The sequence below is a fragment of the Solanum lycopersicum genome, chromosome 6 (assembly GCF_036512215.1).
Source record: "Solanum lycopersicum chromosome 6, SLM_r2.1".
Taxonomy (NCBI): domain Eukaryota; kingdom Viridiplantae; phylum Streptophyta; class Magnoliopsida; order Solanales; family Solanaceae; genus Solanum; species Solanum lycopersicum.
In genome coordinates this window covers 38502800-38517172 of record NC_090805.1, presented here as the reverse complement: position 1 = coordinate 38517172, position 14373 = coordinate 38502800, and the positions used below count along the sequence as shown (strand labels likewise).

At 32.1% G+C, this 14373-nt stretch overlaps 1 protein-coding gene and 1 long non-coding RNA gene across 3 annotated transcripts; one reads left to right on the top strand and one right to left on the bottom strand.

The window, feature by feature from the left end:
- The first annotated feature begins 5033 nt into the window (after positions 1-5033).
- Positions 5034-11292, top strand: LOC101263416 (rab GTPase-activating protein 22). The gene is made up of 5 exons (XM_004240923.5): positions 5034-5841; positions 8042-8177; positions 8641-8690; positions 9287-9340; positions 9515-11292. The coding sequence occupies exons 1-5, from the start codon at positions 5648-5650 to the stop codon at positions 10740-10742; spliced, it is 1662 nt and encodes a 553-aa protein (XP_004240971.1). The 5' UTR covers positions 5034-5647; the 3' UTR covers positions 10743-11292.
- Positions 11293-11592: 300 nt separating this feature from the next.
- Positions 11593-14168, bottom strand: LOC101263120 (cytochrome b5). Of its 2 annotated transcripts, none has more exons than XR_011221499.1 (4): positions 13997-14168; positions 13828-13917; positions 12134-12200; positions 11593-12029 (listed from the first exon to the last, which is right to left on the bottom strand). It is a non-coding gene; the product is annotated as a cytochrome b5 (long non-coding RNA). The 2 variants fall into 2 exon arrangements; XR_011221500.1 differs by having other exon boundaries at positions 13828-13914; positions 13997-14094.
- Between the last annotated feature and the right edge of the window lie 205 nt (positions 14169-14373).

Sequence of the window (14373 nt, the reverse complement as noted above, 5' to 3'; positions counted from 1 at the left end):
GGAACAAAAATATATGTATTTATACAACTTTCTTTGCTTTATACAATTAGAAACAAATTTTATAAACTTGTGTTTGTATAAAAGGTGAGGATGCGAGCAAGAGATTGGAAGAGAGTGGCGAGCAAGATATTTGGGAAAGAGACGTCTAGCAATTTTTTTTGCAAAAATTTGCTATGAAACACAATTAAATCAAACCCTAACAACTACATTTATGTTAAGTTATTAGTTATATATACAATTTTCCCTAAATTAAACTTACAATCCGACACTTGTACTAAATCATATCATTGGAAGTAATAATTATTTATGATTATAAATTAATATGAGATCATCTATGAATTACTTTTGGTTTAGTTATAATTAAAGTATACATAAATATATATGTCATATATTTATTAATTTGATGTAAATATAAACGATAAATATAATTTTTTTATGTATAAATTATATTTTAATTAAATTTATCTTAATTCACTCTATTTCAATCACTTAAGACTTTTAAAAGTGTTGGTAAATACTATCCATCCACGTTAACGATGAGTGGTGGGTGGTAAATTAATCATTGTTATGTTTGGGATTGGTCTAATTGAGGAAATAATATAATGTAGTAATATTTTTAAAAATTAATTTGACTATTTTTGGTTGACCTAATGAAAAAAAAACATTAAAATAAATGGTAACTTACCAATTACGACTTCTTCATCAGTCTTCCCCTAAAGTTGACTATGCTAATGACGAATAATCACATTTGGTTTAAAAATAAAATTAAAAATAGGAAGAAATGATGTGTAAAATTAGGTAGGGTTAAAATCAAAGTTTAGTGAAAAATAAAATTAAAAATAGGAAGAAATGATGTGCAAAATTAGGTAGGGTTAAAATCAAAGTGTAGTGAAAAATAAAAATTGTAAAGAGTAGTGAATAGTGGGGTGTGGTTTAATACAAGATCATTTTATCACCTTACCTGTTTAAATTTATTATATTTTTAAAAAAAAAATTGAGAGGAAGCTCCAATATTTTTATATGTTTTTAAAAATGCACATATATTATATGAAATAATTTCTTGACACTTACATTTTGTTTAGATCATTATTACCAATTGTTTCATAATGTATCGTATTGTACTATATTGTACTGTATTGTATGTTAGATATAATGTTTCGCTAGACTGTATTGTTTATTGTTGTTTAATAACATTTTAATTGTTTTGTTTGATCATATCGTACTGTATTGTAATTTATAAATTTACTAAAAAATCCTAATTATTTTAGGGTAGGAGGTTTGACTAGATTTAAAGAATTAAAATAAAGGATAAAATAGTATTTTGAAATATTATGTAAATATATAATTGAAAAAGAAATTAAGTAACAATGGGAACACACCAAATTGGTTGTTCCATAAAATAGGGGTTTTCATTGTTACGTAACAACGAAATTTTACGATACAATACAATACATTTTAAGTAATAATCAAAATTAACATTGTAGGTATACTGACATACAATACAATACAATAGGTAACAATGATCCAAACATAGTGTTAACGACTTTCTAATAAGAATAATCGAAATAATAAATTATGAAATAGTAAGCAAAAGAGATTAATATAAATAGCATAACAATTAAGTGCGCATTTATCCAAGAAATTGGATTTTAAATGTTTTTTTTTTGAAAGAAAAAAATTGAAATTATTTTATAAGAATAAAAAATTACCGTAAATTTTAAAAAGAAGAATTTAAAAGTGGTATTATCCAAATACAACTTCGAGTTGTATTTAAAATTTTTATGATTAAAACCAATTTTTCAATAAAGTAAGAAAAAAAAAAAAGAAAAATTCTCAGGACAAACGAGTAGAGATCTTATTGAAAAATTTTCAACGAAGTTCAGGCAACGTCAACAAGAATATAATAACTTCAGAGCTCGCACATGTTGCAACTATGAGCATGCTATTGTACTTGTGACGAAAATCATGTCTTGTTAATCACCTTCTAGATAATGAACTCCGTATATATTATGTCTTTAATTTTCAATAAATTGATTGTTTTATGAACTTCAAACATGATAATAATTTTCTTACGGAACAAAATAAAACAAGTCAGCACAAATGACTAAAAATAGGTGTAAACAATACTTAAATTTCTTTTGTTCCCACGGTAAGCGTCAAAACATTTACTATTAATAAGTTTGTAATTTAAAATAACAAATGAATTGATAAGTTAAAGAGAACCCAAATTATATCAATTTTTTTATGCTTAATGACTTTGTCAATAAAAATGATTAAATTAATTAACCAGAATAGTAATTTATGAAATAGTAAACGAAAGAGACTAAATATATCTTATTGAGCAATTTTTGATGGAACTATCAGATAACCTCATTTTTAATCAATCAAACACTTAGATTTTCTAAAAGAAATATTCTCTGTCAAATAAGTGTTGTAAATCTCCGAATAAATGGTGTTTTCGATCATGCGATATAAAATTATGAGATAAAGTTAGAATTTTATTAGGATATGTAATTTGGTCTTTTTGTATTTCTAGATGTTTTCTTATAAAAATAAAATTTGTAAATTGTCAAACTTTTAAAATTGTCTCAACTCTTTATACAATCTTACATTCTTACTTATATAAAATCACATAATACACTATCTGCTATTCATTAAAAATACTATATTTATTAAATTAATTTAATTCAATTAAAAAATAAAATTGAAAACAAATTGTAGTGTACTGATCCTTATTATAATTCTCTCACAATAATGACAATCACTAACATTGAACTTGCATTTCTTGATTATATGATCAAGAAGAAGAACCAATATTTTACTTTGAGCCATTTTGTTGACCAATTTGATTGACAAATAATTTGATCAAACAATATGAATTTGATGAATATAAATGGTAAGGTAGAAATTGATTTAAAGTAACAATAAATTTATATATGTTAGTGAGAATGATCATTATATGAGGTATAAATGATTTAAAAAGTAATGGTATTTACATGTAAGATAAATGGTTAACAGATATAAATATGAGTTTTATTTTTCAAAATATGAATTTATCGGTCAATTTTTGTATTTGAAAAATTCCAAAACATTATTTAATAGTCTCAAATCACACTTTTTAAAATTTGAGATTTCATCTCATGGTTTGAAATTATGAAATGACAGTTTGAAATCACATGTCAAAATGTTGATTAAGAGCATGTTTGATATTGATACTAAAATCAACTTATTTTTAGAAGCACATTATTCAAAAATGACTTTTTAAAAAAGCACTTTTGAAAAAAAAAAAATACAAATTTGTGTTTAGTTAATATATTTAAAAAGTGTTTTCATAAAAAAATGTGTTTGTCTAGTCTTTTTCAAAAACTGTTTTTGAGTTCAAGTTACAAAAAAAAAAAGACAATTATTAACGTACCTCTAATATTAAAATTATTTATACGAAGAAAATGTTTCAGATATCTATGATAAAAAAATTAATCAAATTTTTATTAAATTATATTGTATATATTTAAATTTTTAATCAATATTATACCTTTTTTGAGAGGCTGAAATTTTTAATTTCTTTTTCTAATCTTGTAAAATAATTATTATATAAACTAAAACAATAAAATAATATATAACATTTTAAATAATAATACATAAACCTAAAATAAATCACAAAATTTATATCTTATAAGAAATTTAATCAAACTTATGAAATATGCTAATTAATTGTTAAAAAGTATATCGATAAATATGTATACATTAAAAGAATATTTTTATTTTTGCTTAGTCTTTTTTTAAAAAATAATAAAAAGTTCTAATTTCTTTCAAAAAAATCAAGAAAACTGATTTTATTTCCATTTAAAAAAATATTTTTACTAATTTCTCAAATAGTTAATTGTTTACTTTATATAATTAATAAATTTCTCAAATAGCTAATTTTTTACTTTATATAATTAATAATTATTCACTATTAACTTAATTTAACGATCTTTTAAGTTAGAAAATGATATCAAATGAGAGAGAGTACCATGAAATTGGCCTTGTTCGAACGTCACAACACTACCCCACAAAACTAACTTTACTCACATCCGACGTGCTTTCTCTCTCTTACCCTATTTTTTTTCCTATTTTAACTTTATGAAATTTCTACTTATAATATCATTAGAGCGGTCAAAATAGGTTGGTTCAACTCAACCCTAACAAGCTACAAAGTTAAATGGGTTGAGGTAGACTGATCCTTTTAATTAAAGGGTCAATATAAATAGCGGCTCAACCCAGCTCTAAGCGAACCACGGATTGACCCTTCAACCAAAAAATAAATAATATTACTCTCTTAGGAGTATCTAAGAGTATCAGAATGTTGATGTTTATGAACACGACATCAATACATACAAATTTTTATTTATGAATCACACACTTTAGCGAATGCTTACAAAAATACATTTATGAATCTCACACTACGATGAATGCTTACTGAAATACATAGCAGTCAACGTAAGATTTAGCAGAAACATGTTGATAATTTAACCATTCCTCCCACAAAAAACTAGCTATTTTAAAAGACTTGATTCTTTATGTTTTTAACATATTTATTAATAAAAACTTTACAAATAAAACATTACTATATATATATATATGTGTATATATATATATATATGTATATATATATATATGTATATATAATACTTTTAAATATTCATAGCCCACGAGCTGACCTCAGAGACTTGTGGTTAAGCCTACGAGGCTAGAAGATCAACTGAGACTGAGCTAAAAAGCATTGTTCCTAAATGAGTCAAAAAATTAGACCCAATCTCACTTAAGGGTTGGATTGAACCGGCCTCGAAAGTCAAATCCATTTTGATTAAATTTAAATTGACGTTAAAAAAGTTTTTGATATCACTCTCGTTTGTTGCACTCTCTATCCTTTCCCCCCTTTACTCTCTTATGCAGATTAAGGTAAAATGCTTTCTAATAAAAATATTTCTATATTTAAAAAGTTTAAATTCAAAAAACTTTTCGATTAAAAATAAAAAATTACTTACCACTCTACTATAACTACTCTCTCTTTCCCCTTTTCTCTCTATGCAATGGTAGATACAGTACAAAATGAAAATAGACAATCCACCTTAAGCCCCTTCTTAGGAGACTCCTTTTAGGTCCCCTCCCTCACTCATCTAAATCTTCAATTCAACAAGAGACAAAAACAAACACAAATCTTAAATGAAAAAAAGCAAAATCTAAAAGAGAAAACAGTTAAACAAAGACAAAAAAAAAAAAGTTCAGTTTTTTGTTGCGAGTTATGGTGGAAAAGGGTATAATCGACATTCCTCATTAATCCTTTATCTCTCTTACCTCCTTTTTCTTTTCTTCTTTATGTTGTTGATTCAATCGGCACCCTGCAGTTTTCATCGGCGGCAGCAGCAGCGGTGGTTTCTCGCTGAACCACCACCTTTCTAATGCCGGAGTAGTACTTTTTGCTTTCACGGCCTTGGCCGGACTTGCATTACCCGCCGCCGTTAGCTAAGTTAAAAAAAAATTAAAAAATAACCGGATGAATTTTTCATTGTGAAAAGGAAATTACGTTATCACAGTTTCTTTTACGTCAATCTCACTTGTTGAAAACCCTAGAAATTTGTTGAAGAGTAGAGTGATTACTTTGTAAATGAAAGCTCTCAAACGAAGTCAGACTTCATCGTCTTCAAATTCACCTTCACCTTCACCTTCTTCAAATTCATCATCGACAGCGACGGCGACGGCGACGTCCACGGCGGCGTCATCATCCTCGTGGATTCATTTGAGATCAGTTCTATTTGTTGTTGCGTCCTCTTCACCAGCTTACTGTGCTTCATCTGATCGGTGAGTTTCTTTTCTCTTCGATCTGCTTATCAGTTATTCCTATCACTGTAGTTTATATATTCAGCTAGCATTTAAGTTAAATTTAGTGTATTACTCTCAGATCTCGATCTTGTGCTCTTTGTTTTTTTTTTTTTTGTTTTGCCTTAGCTATTTCAAAGTGTAAAAGTTGGATATTTTTTCAAATCGGTTGCTGAATTCAGTGTCCTCTATGTCAGTAGTGTTAGTCGATAGAATGATTATCTTTGTCTGTAATTTTGATTTTCGTGATTGTTGTGTTTGTTTCCAATTTGGGTATCTTCTTAGCACTTTTATTTGAATTCTTGATTTATATCAGCCAAAGGTTGCTAATTTACATCTGATCTCTACTTCAATTGTTTTAAGTTGTGTTTAGGTGATGATATTTTTTTATTCGATTGTTTGCTGGCTGTATACTATATATTTTAGCTTACATATTTGACAAAAAATATGAAGGCTAATAGCTATTTATTTTTGGACTCTTGCTGCTCTCTTATTTTTTCCTTTTCTCCTCTTTGGGTAATGCAAACAGGACCAACTGTACATCTTTTAAGTTAACAAAAAATAGTACTATTGGCTTCTGAGGAGTGAGGATTGATTCAGTGGCAAAAGAATACATACCATATTATTATGTGCTGTTGAATTATAAAAATTCTTTTTGTGGATACTCTCATGTTCTACTTGCTTCTTGTAGGTTTTAGTTACTTTTTGAGACCAGTTTTGTACTTCCAATCCTATTAAACATTGCGAGGATAATTACTTGGTACACTGATTGCCATTATTTTCATTTCTTCTGGATGAAAAAGGCCCTTTCTGAATTGGGATGCGATGTTCTGCCTTATGAAACACTTTTTACTTCTCTGATTTGTTATTTATGGGATCTTCTTGCATCGTGTCTTTATGCGTGAAATCTGAGATATCATTTGGTAAATGTTTAACAGAATCTGATGCTTTAGGATAAAGGCATAAATGTTCTCATATATAGTCTATACTAGCATAAATCCCAAGTACTTAGGATTACAAAGCAAACTAGTACGATCTGCCAGTTATGGCTTGTTGGGCTATGTTGTTTGAACTGCATGACTGAACTTCTTACCTTGCCGTATCAGACAGAAGATTGATTATCCCCTCTCATAATGTTTCCTGCAAAATTGTCCCTCACATTTGGTTGTTAATATACTGGAATCTTTATTCACAGAGTTCAATAGAATCAAGTAAATGATAATTTACAGGAAAAAAAAGAATTCTTTTGCGAAGTTTTATTTAGAGATAATTGGCAATGCTTGTACTAGGATATTTGATTTAAAAAATGTATGACGTGAACAGTGGGAGGTAACAGAGAATTGACCTTTTTCTAGAGTGATCATATGATCGATACATAATATAGATGAACTATGTCATTCTTTATTCTATTTTATTTCTGTTTAAAATAAAATAGATGCACATCTGCTTATTGGCTATTGCAAATCACACCAGTCAAAGATATATCTATGCAGAAGCATTCTGAGAGGTTAAGTTGTCCTTATGTATAATCTCAATAAATTAATCAAATACATCATTGTTGAGCCCTTTGTTTCCTGCTACGACTTTCAAGTTGTTCAGCCTTAGCTTCTGCATAAAACTGTTGAAATGGGTTGTATCTGTAAATCTTTGTGATATTTCTCAAGTTGATTTTTTTCATAAGTTGCTTGGCTATGTTTGATTATAGCTGAATTGGGGTAACTTGCTAATCACCGATGTACCACGACTCAAACTTTTGTCAGATAGATTTTAACAGTGCATAATTTAATTTCGTGGATCTTCCTTATTCCTTAGGCATCTTACTTTATTTTGTAATGAATCCTGATAATGTTAATCTTTATTTTTGGGCTAGGTGTCTCTTACTTCAAATAATGCAGCTAGAAAATGAAAAAATAATTTGTATAAGCTTATCATCTCCAAGATGTAACGATTATGGGCTTGTGGTCATTTAGTTTCCTTTGATTTGGTCTGTGTTTGCACTGGTGAACAATTTTTCCCTGTCACCTTTATGCTTTTCCTTTTTAGCTGGATTGTTGAAGTTGTGAAATTTTTAATGATGCTGAATGTTTTGTTTTATTAAATGGTAATTTGATCTGCTAATATAGTTACCTTTACCTGTAGCTGTCGTTTACTGAAATGTTTAATTATGGCTGTTTCATTTCAGAGGTCATCTCAAATCACCATGGTCTCATAGAAAGAGAAAACATGTCCTTTCACCGCTTCGATGGAGAAGCTTTTTTGCCCCCGATGGAAAGCTTCGTAATGGAGGAGTTAAATTTCTGAAGAAAGTTCGAAGCGGAGTGAGTTCCTGCACCTTGGTATTTTTTGAAAATCGCATTTTCCATGTATTCAGTTATTGGCATATTAGAACTTTTAATGTTTGTTTGGAAGTGTGAAAGGGAAGGAAAGCAAAATGAAGGGAAATGAGAAGTGGGGGTTTTAAAGAGAAAATCATTTTCTTTTCCTTGGTTAAGGTGAAAATAACACTGTTTTCTTTTGTTTGGAGTCCAAAAGAGGAACGGAGTGGTGAACTGGAGTGTAAACTGCTTTGCTTTTCAAAATCTCTGTTGATTTTCTCCTTTCCAAAGAGGAAAGAGAATCTTGTGGGACAAACTGCAGATCATTTTCTCTGTCAAAATCTTTCTCCTCTATTGTCAAATGCAAACCTAACAGCAGAAAACCTTACCATCTTCCTTTTCTTTCTCTTCCCAACTGTCCATGTAAAGGGTTGGTTCGTTTACTGAACTTTGTTTTCTTATGCAGGGAGTTGATCCTAGCATCAGGGCAGAGGTTTGGCCTTTTCTCCTCGGGGTGTAAGTTTCTCCTCTCGTACTAGTTACCATTAGTAAGATTGAAATTTGGTTCATTCCACACACTCCTTCCCCCCTTTCTTCTTTCACTTTAGTGGGCCAATTTAGTTTGCCTTACTTTCCAAGGGAGATGATGGAATTTCATTGTCCAGATTGATGAAATTAAACTTTCTTACATTTCTGTCAATTAATTCGTTTCCATAATGAGTGAGATACTGCAGTTATTCTACTGGATCTTTTAAATGAATCCTCTTATGAACCGGTTTCTATATATTGTAGGGTCCCTGTTTCCTGTTGATCTATTATATTAAAATTGTCTTCTATGGAAGATTATATAAGAGAAACCAAGCTCTGGTCACTAAGTCTGAAAATAAATTCATTCATTGGTGATTTAATGGGTTCTTAATTACTTGTGTCTCTTTAGATCTATGCTGAGAAAGGACAGCTCTATATAGCTTCTGTCATTTATTAACTTGGTGGTGTGATGGGCAGGCAATGTTTTTGTAGGGTCTCTGTTTGTCTAAATACTCTATGTGTCGAAGTTTTATACTGGTGAAGGCTTGGGTCAGGGCTGATAATTGTTCCTTGTGTCTGTGCAGCTATGAATTGGACAGTTCCAAAAAAGAAAGAGACGCTGTAAGAAAAAAGAACAGGTAATGTCTCCAAATACATCTGCTCTACCTCGACAAAGGTGTCATACATGAAAATCTTTTTAATCTCTGCTTTTCAGTTGATAAGTTATAATCACCTTCCATTATTAGTAGTTCCAATTCATTTTTGGACTCCATAGTCATACTCCTTAATGGTGCATAAATATCTGAATGCAGAAAGGAATATGTGATGCTTCGGAGGAAGTGCTGCCAACTACTGAGACACAATAGTGAAACCTTTAAGATGAAAGTGACGGGTGGAATCGGAAACAACGGAGACAGTGGGAATCTCATGGAAGGGATGGATTTCCCCGATTATGAAGATGTCAGTGCCCTGGAATCCCCCTCTAGTGGGGACCGGAGCCCATTTGTTGAGGATTCAGACAGTCACAGCAATTTAATGTTGGATGAATTTTCTAGTTCCAAACGAGCCATGGAGCCAAATGATGTCTCCGACTCTGAGTCGTCAGATTCTGATTCCTCTGTAGATCATGATGTGAATCATAGTTTCCTCTCTATAAGAAGCATGTATGATACAGCCGAATTGCATTCCAAGGTTGACTCGTCTCCTTCAGAGACAGAAGTCCAGAAACAGCCTTGCAATGCAGAAGATTTTGCTACATGGCAACGAATAATTCGGGTTGATGCAGTTCGTGCAAATGAAGAATGGATAGCATATTCCACACCTCAGGCTGGAGTAGTATCAGATGGTCGTGCACGCTGTTCTGCGGAGGCTGTTGGATTGAAGGACTATGATCACCTAGAGCCCTCAAGGATCTTCCATGCTGCTCGGTTAGTTGCCATCCTTGAAGCCTATGCGCTTTATGACCCTGAAATTGGCTATTGCCAGGGAATGAGTGATTTGCTTTCACCAATTATTACTGTGATGACAGAGGACCATGAAGCTTTTTGGTGCTTTGTTGGTTTCATGAGGAAGGCTCGACATAACTTTAGGCTTGATGAGGTTGGAATCAGGAGGCAACTAAATATTATTTCTAAGATTATCAAACATAAGGATTCACATCTCTATAGGCACTTGGAGAAGCTTCAAGCAGAGGATTGTTTTTTTGTGTACAGGATGGTGGTAGTGCTCTTCAGGAGGGAATTGACTTTTGAGCAAACACTCTGCCTATGGGAGGTAATGTGGGCAGACCAGGTCGCTATTAGGGCTGGGATTGGGAAGTCTGCTTGGAGTAGGATTAGGCAGCGTGCTCCACCAACAGATGATCTTTTGCTTTATGCAATTGCAGCATCTGTATTACAGAGGAGGAAACAAATCACTGAGAAGTATAGTAGCATGGATGAAATTTTAAGGGAGTGCAATAACATGGCTGGTCATCTTGATGTATGGAAGCTACTAGATGATGCTCATGATTTGGTGGTCACTCTCCATGACAAGATATAGACACCTTTTGCCTTCCAAAATTTTATACCACTTATTTGTTCTCTTTGCTAAATTCAGCATCAGTGAGTCGGTAAGTTTTTGTGGTGAGGAAGAACTTTCTACCTGACAAGTGAAAACATTGCTGCTGCTGCTCTTTTTGGGTCAGAGATCGGGGTTATCTATAACTCTCAACTCTACCGAGTACAGGCACTGCTATTTGCTCGATTTCAGTGTAGCCATTATTAGAAAGCCTGTGTTCCAGACTGTTCTACCATATGCTCAATATATATCGTTTAAGTTCTCATTTTTAATGCTTATTAGAGTTATAGTTATAGGGTCTATTTAATAGTAGGAAAACTTATTCAGACTGGATATGTTGTACCTATTGACCAACTTGCTTGGGTTCAAGGAGTGGGGTGTTGGGTTGGGAGTCGTGTGGGCAAGCACGAACTGGATCAGTTATATATTAAAGTATCCGATGTTGGTCACGAGAGCCTTAGAATTGTGTATTTACACTGTTTGTGATACTTTTAGCAGTTGGGATGTATAATGGTTGGTGTTTGGTTTTTGACTTTTGAGTGTGCAAAGCAGAAACATTGAAAGCCTTGTACGGTTTGACATTGTTATCCTGTTTGCCTGTAACTTGGATCTGGTGACGGAACAATAAGACCATTACCTTTCTACCAGGGCTGTTACAGTGCCCATTGCCAAAGTGAAGATACATCCAGGGGCAATTCATCTCATAGGGCATGGGCAAAGCTCATTTTTCTAAATTCAACTACTTATAATTCTCACTCAGCTTACGAGTTGATCGGTTAGCTGCAGCTATATTTTCTAGTACAGACTGATGTAGCACAGAAACTACTCAAAATAGAGAAGGCCGTCTGTCAAATGACATAGATATAAACCCAGTGAAGTCTATTGTTAACAACATAGAGGTCATTACGAATGGCAACTGTGAAGCACATACAAACTGATAATCATGGTTCAGCTACTATAGCTCCTATGTAATTCAAATAGAAAGCATTCTGGATATTCGAATTAGATTGTAATGGATTTACTTCTCCTTGGTGTAGTGTCGCACAGCAAAGGCTAAGCCCAAAATCAAGAGGGGCACAAGGATTTGCAAAATTTTGATAACAAATTCTGAAGTCTTGTCTGGATTGTATGGGGCTTGTTCTGGAGGAATGTAAGCACGTTTTAGAGGAACTGTTGACTGATCAATATCTCCAATGTAATATTTATCCATCATCTCCCTAGCAGAATCACTGTGGCCGACGTCTTCAAAGTCATTTGTTGCATCTTTCCCTGTCACACAATCAAATGAATTTCACATACCAGGCCTGGCCGTAGAGAAATGCATTAAAACTCAACCAAGATAATCTAAACTGCGTGAAATACTCGGGCATTACCTGTTGCTGAAAGCAAAACTTCATCACCACCTGGATGATCTTCCATAAATGGAGTCACATCATACACCTGGAGAGCAATTTAATATCAACACATCAATCAATATTTGCATTACACAAGGAGAAAAATAAGGACTTGGATCCTCAAATGGAAGTGATGGAAGATATATGATTTGGTCTTAGGTAACATAGGAAGTATCCAAGAAAAAATCAGATAGTCAGGGGAAGGGTTAAAACATATTTCACGCCGTAAGTAGCTTAAAGAATAATGTTCGTTGTGGAATCCTTTGAGGTACTCCACAGTTGGGCTTTCTTAATCTCCAGCAGTTACAGCTGACTGGCTGGAAATAAAGTCCAAAAATTATATTAGATGTACGTTCTAAAGATTCTTCGTTTTAACAAATCAGATGCATATTAAATTTATGTTGTGAAGATCAATCCCTTTTTGATCAAATGAGATGAAAGGATCCTTGTTTGTATCAGTTTACTCTATGTTTCAAAAAACTGAGTCGCTCATTTCAAAGTCACGAACAGGCAGGGGAAGTCAGAACTAAGATATGTTCGACATAGTTAGCATAACACAAGTCTAATTTACCTTTCCATAAAACACACTCCTAATAGGTTCAGGGCTGTGCCACTCAGACCAAGAGTCACATGACCGACGATGCTTCATGTATCTAGAGATTTTTGAATCAACACAACATTAGAAAAATGTCATCTGCTTGTCTTTTACTACGAAATGCTTATATATGTTTCTGTTTTTTTGCAATAAATTCTTTAATGTGACAAGCCTACTTTCAATATATTGAGATATCACTCACAATTTCCTAAAGAGGTGAAGGGACTATTTCTACTAGATAAGTGGCAACTTCCTAGCACAAGGAGAAGATACAACAAATGTAAATTTTTCGTTAGTTGAACCATTGTATTTTGCTTATAGTATGAAAGTTTATGTAACCTTGGTCAATCTGTACATTGTTTAGTTTATCCTCATTTTTTCTTATCAAAGTTATGGACCATGTCCCCCTATGCTTTTGTAACTTCTTGAATGTTATAGACATGGTAGGGGTTAAGCCTAACCCCCCACACTATTAAGGTGATGGCATAAAATTAAAAAAAAGAAAAGAAAAAGTCAATTTTTTTGGGGTAATATGATATCTACCAACCACTGATGTTCTACACTGCTTAATCAACACCTGCTCTCAGTTCCCAAGAGAGAAATCCAATTTTATGTTACTAAGATAAACCTTCCCAGCATGAGCAACAAAAAAGTTGTCTCCAACTGACGTATAGGTCACAGATTCGAGCCGTGGAACATGAGGTAAGTTGCCTACATCACACTAAAAATAGACAAGGTAAAGTTTAAGAATAGTGAACAGAACAACTAAGCTTGCACAAAAACAAACAATTCAACACCTAGTTAAACAAAAACCATATCAGATCATCAAAGCTATCCCTAGATCACAAACAATTCGATAACTTCAATGAACATTACTTTAACCCCAATTTTTCATCTCAATAAGTTGAATTAATGGGAATAAAAAACAGAACCAATCAAGAAAAACAAGATTCAAACTCATCACGATCTTAGTAGCTCAATTGATTGTCTATCTATCTGAACTTTCACCTCGGTTCAAACTCATTAATCCTAAAAATACATCTGATAAGAAATTACTACTACTACTAAAAGATCTAACCTTTCCACTGATAATAAGCCAACAATCTTTGGTCTTGTTGTGCTTTGCAACCTCCTCAAATAGATGAACTTTATGATCTGACCCCATCTACTGAAAAACCCCAAATAAAGTTACAAACTTTTAACACATAAATAAGCAAATCAAATATAAATGGAATTTGTATACTCACATAACAGGATTTTTAGTCTCTTTGGATTCTCCACAATCAATAAACAATTTTGAGTAATATTTATAGTGGTGGAGAAAAGAAATGCCCTTGAAATTTAATGGAAATTACAATCTTATTTTCACGCCTTGGACTCGAGTGTGCCACACGCGCATCAAATAAATTCTTTGCCGACCGCAGGTAGTTGGGGAGTTTTTTTATAAATAAATGAACTTAAAAACAATGACACCGTTTTTTTTTTAATTACGTCAAAAAGTTTTATATTTTATATTTTTTATTTAAATTCTTATTCTATTCGATGTTTATTATTTATATTGAAGTTTGTCTGAATCTGAATTTATAATCAAAAATTTCGAATCCATTTACTTCCTCCAAATTTG